The sequence below is a fragment of the Pyxicephalus adspersus genome, chromosome 5 (genome assembly GCF_032062135.1).
Source record: "Pyxicephalus adspersus chromosome 5, UCB_Pads_2.0, whole genome shotgun sequence".
NCBI classification, from domain to species: Eukaryota; Metazoa; Chordata; class Amphibia; order Anura; family Pyxicephalidae; genus Pyxicephalus; species Pyxicephalus adspersus.
The window spans coordinates 110,083,607-110,088,530 of NC_092862.1; the positions used below are offsets into that span (position 1 = coordinate 110,083,607).

Sequence of the window (4,924 nt, forward strand, 5' to 3'; positions counted from 1 at the left end):
CAGGTGGTTAAAGCTCTCCAAGGCTGGAGAAGATACACTTTTTTTTAGTGAAGCTGGGTGATCCAGCAAACCTGGAATAGATCTGGTCCAGGAGTCAAACATTTTCTAGCAAATAGTGTCACTTTGACTAAATCTATTCCAGGTTTGCAGGATCACCCAGCTTCACTGATGACAGTGTATCCTCACCAGATTTGGAGAGCTTTTATAAATCAGTCCCAATGTATTTGATCTGTTAGATTACCAGAATTTTAGAAATACCATGAACTGTAAAAGTCTGCCTGACTGGATATCAACTGAATTACACAATTTGGACAAGCAAATCTGAAGCTTGATACATACCTCATAATCTAATTGAATGGATTGTTAAAGAAGGCTCTGGGACACCAACACAAAATATAAATAAAAAAGGAGATTGTACAATCAGGTGGTACCGTGCCTCCTCCCCACTGCAAAGGGTTGGTAGCTCATCCTTACTAATGTTGTCTTTATTGACATAGGGGAACCCCTGATATAATTTTCAGGTCTTTAGAGAACCCTTACTATAATTACTATATCCACAGCTCTCAGTACATTATCATGGTGATCACTGGGAAGAGTGGCACCATTACCATTGTCATCATTGATGCCAAACTTACCTGGGAGGTTAAATTGCTCATTGGTCAAGGAACCCCCAGCAACCTCTGAAGGAACCCTAGATGAGGAACACTGAGCTAACAGACAATGCCTTGGGAGAAAAACCTATGTTTCACCAGCACCTGCCTTTGATCTTTTCCACTGCCCAATGCTGAATTGTGGTCGGGACACCAGCACCATCCCAAACATTGTAATGTCCACTGACATGCCACGGGTTGACATCAGTGGTCAGACCACTGGCACAGTGAGGCTTTTGCCACGGCTGTGTAGGCCCGGTAATGCAAACATGAGAACCCACTTACTCTGGCATTCTTCTTTAAACCCAACAAACAGCAGTGTCTAACAACAAGAAGGGACAAACACCTGTAGAACACACCGCTACACACACTGTTTATCGGTTATTTTGGTGGAGAGAAGCAATAAAGAGGAACCCCTAAACACACTACAAACTATACAGGTACTATGAATTCACCTGTGAAAACATTGTATTGTATTTGTTTGTAATAATACAAAATGTCACAGTGTACTATTCGTTTTTGTAAAATGTAAAATGTACAGTGCTGTGTATTATGTTGGCGCTATATAAATCCTGTTTATAATTAATAGTAATAGAAACATCAGCCTGCTAATCGTCAGCAATTCCTAGCTGTACAAATTCAATATTATGGCAGGAGAGTTTACCCAGCGCTGTCACCACAACTCCATCACATGAAGATAATCTACAAACCATGTCATATCACACCTTAAAGTCAACAACCCACCAACAACAAAGCAGAACACTTCTATCAGTGTGTGCAATAGTCAATGCTGATTGATTGTTGTGTCTTGTAATATACACAGGTCACAAGAAGTGTAGAATGTCTCTGTCTGTGATATATGACAGTAAGAGGTGTATCAGTGGATTGTGATTTTTTTGCTGGTGACTCGGATGTTGTGTCAACAGTCCTGTAGTGCTGGATGTTTTGTTGTCAGTATTATGCTATAACATGTTGTGTCAGCAGTATTGTAGCATGGAATTGTTATAGCCAGTTTTATGATATAACATGTATCATCAGTCTTGCAGAGTTGAGTTTGTTGTTAACAGTAACAAAAAGGTAATGTTGCTGTCAGTGTTACACACCAACATGTTGTCAGCAGTCTGGTGCAGTGTTTGTTATTACTGTCACACTATAGAATGCTGTGTCAGCTGTCTTGAAGTCCTGGTTTGTTGTCATAGTTAGTGTTACATTATAAAATGTTGGAGTATTGTAATGCTGGGGTTGTTGTTTCTGACAGTGTTACACTATATAATGTGTCATCAGTCTTGTAGTGTGGGATTGTTGTCACATTATAACGTGTTGTGTCATCAGTCTTGTTGTGCTAAGTTTGTTGTTACTATGAGTGTTACACTACCTGTTGTGCCAGCAGTAGTGGTTTGTTGTCATGGCCAGTGTTACACATTAACATGTTTGGTTAAGAATAATATAGTGCTAAGTTTGTTGCTGCTGTCAGTGTTACACTTAAAATTGTGTCACCAGTCATGTAGTGTGGGGTTGTTGTTTCAATATCAGCGGCTCTGGTTCGAGTGACACTTTCAATAGTAAACTATATAACATTGTGTCATCAGTCTTGTAGTGCCGGGTTTGTTGTCATGCTAGAACATGTCGTGTCAGCAGTTTGAAAGTGCCAAAAGTTTTCTTGTCAGTGTTACACTATAACATGTTGTGTCAGCAGTCTGGTAGTGCTAGATTTGTTGTCAGTGTCACATCATAGGATGCTCTTAAAGTGATATTTGTTGTCATGGTCAGTGTTACACTATAACATGTGGTGTTAGGTGTATTGTTGTGCTGGGAGTGTTGTTGCTGTCAGTGTTACAATTCAACTTCTGTCACCAATCTTGTAGCATGGTATTGTTGTGTCTATATAACATGTCTCATCAATCTTGTAGTGTATGGGTCTGCTGAACTAACACGTTATGTCATCAGTTTGTTGTCACTTGTTACAATATATCATGTTGTGCCATTAGTCTTGAAGTGCTGGAGGTGTTGTTGCTGTCAGTGTTACACTATGTGTCACCAGTCTTGTAATGTAGGATTGTTGTCATAATATAACATGTTGTGTCATCAGTCTTGCTGTGCTGACTTTGTTCTCGGTGTTGCACTGTAAGATGCTGTGTCAGCTGTCTTGTGGTGATGGTTTAGTGTCATGGTTAGTGTTACACTGTCGTTGTTGTTGTCAATGTTACACTAGCTGTGTCACCAATTTCATAATGTGTGGGGTTGTTGTCACGCTAAAACATGTCACCAGTCTTGTAGTGTGTGGTATTGTTGTCACACTGTAATATGTTGTGTCCCTGTGTTAAATTTTGTGAGATTTCTGTCACACTATCACATGTTGTGTCCCTGGCCAGGCAGTTCTGGGATTGTTGTTTTATTAGTCTTCTTGTGCTGCGGTTGTTGTTGCTGTCAGTGTTACACTACATGTTGTGTCCCCAGTCTTGTAGTGTGGGAGTGTTGTCACACTGTTGTGTCAGCACATTTGTGGTGAAGTTGTTCCTGTCCTCGGTGTGGTTGTCACAGTGTTGTGTCCGCCTGTCAGTCGGTGTCAGTTACCTTACAGGCGGAGTACACTCCGAGTTTCTCCAGTCTCTTGGCCCGGGGAGCGGAGCGGAGTTGGCCCTTCTTGGCAGCGATTTTGAACGGCGCTGCCCCCGCACCTCCCCCGCCCGGGCTCTCCGCTCCTCTGCCGCCTCCACCGGCCGGAGAGCCCTGGGGGGCCGCCACTGTGGAGACTCCTTCTACCTCCGCCATGGCACCGGACCCTGCCCGGGGAGGAGAATGCCCCCCTCCCCCCTCCGGTGTGTGAGGTGACGAGATGTACAGCCGCTCCCCCAGCAGGGAGGCAGCCGCCGCACATCACCGCCTCCTCCTCCTCCTCCTTCACCGTCCTTCATTTCCACTGTCCACCTCATCCCTGCTCGTCATGTCTGCCGCTCCTCATGTCACCAGCACTGACAACACTGGGGACCTTGCCAATGCTCTGCAGTGCAATTTCCAGTAATTTAATGCTGTGATTTGCACCTTTAAATATGTGCCATGTATGATTTTTCAAAAGCTGTGCGCTATTAGGCAGCCCATATCATTGACAAGCTGCCCCAATGCAATGAACACCAACGTGAACCGAGAAGAGTTGTGTTTTCAGAAAAGCAGCTTCCATAGTGGGAACAAGACATTAAAGGCTAAATTATGTCTCTCATTACTTCATAGATCTTTAAAGGGTGAGACTGGGGGCCACTAGTGGAAGGAAGAGGAATGGGTACATTGGACCCTCCAGAGGAATTGAGGAGGGGCAACTTGGGGTCATCACTGGAAATGAGAAGAAGGGGTACCTGGGGACCTGCAGAGGAAGTGAAAGGAAGCTGTACCTTGGGACCACCAGAGGATGTGGGGGCAACCCATGCAGCACAATAATGGTATAATATTATTGTGTATTTATATAGCGCTAGTATATTAGGTGAAGTTATACCAATAACTGTCCCTTAGAGGACCTCAAGTTGTCCCCAACAGGGGCAAAAGCTTGGATTCAATGTGTAAATGAAAAACGGGCTCACAGCTGCCGGTAACTAATAAAAATAATTTTCTGACTCTTTGTAAATCACCTTGATGAATTTTCCTGACCCTTAAAAATTGGACTTGGACAGCCCTGAGCTGGTAGAGCATTCATCTGAAACTGCAACACAGAACAGGAGCTTGGGGGTACACTCCCTGCCACACCTTATATCTTAAGGCAGACACAAAGGATTTGCTGTCCCCAATCTCCTGCTACTGCTTACAGAAGGGGAATCACGGGTTCTAAACAGTTTATAATAGAGTTTCTCGAACTTTAACATTGGGGAACCCTTGAAATAACTGTCTGGTCTTCAGGGAACCCCTCCTATAATTACTATAGCCACAGCTCACAGTAAATTAGTGTGAAGATCAGCAGGAAGGATGCCACTTACATTGCTGGCCAATGGCAAGAATGTCACCCTTACAGATAGCCAGGTGAACTCCCCTGAGCGGCACAAACTGCTCATTGCACAAGGAACTCCTGGAAACCTCTGAAATAACCCTGGTTGAGAAACACTGGTCTATAGGAATTACAATCTGGATGTATCTCCCTTTAAAGTGGACCTATTACCAACATTTTAACTTAATATAAAACGTAGACAATCCTTTTATGTAAAGTAAAAAATAAATAACTATTTTTTTTCCCTTCTCCACCTTTTTTTTAAGTGTGAAGCCCCTCTTCTGTTTTTATTGCCACAGCAATT

General features: G+C 43.2%; 1 protein-coding gene across 2 annotated transcripts in view; it reads right to left on the minus strand.

Annotated features, from left to right (window-relative positions):
* Window positions 1–3,528, minus strand: part of KAT2B (lysine acetyltransferase 2B) — a 54,266-nt gene extending 50,738 nt beyond the window's left edge. The window contains exon 1 of one of the 2 annotated variants that reach the window (XM_072412419.1): window positions 3,225–3,526. In XM_072412419.1, the coding sequence (XP_072268520.1) occupies window positions 3,225–3,422 (198 nt within the window). In that variant the 5' untranslated portion in view covers window positions 3,423–3,526. Of the gene's footprint in view, window positions 1–3,224 lie in introns of both variants that reach the window. The other variant, XM_072412420.1, reaches the window with a different exon arrangement.
* Window positions 3,529–4,924: the final 1,396 nt, after the last annotated feature.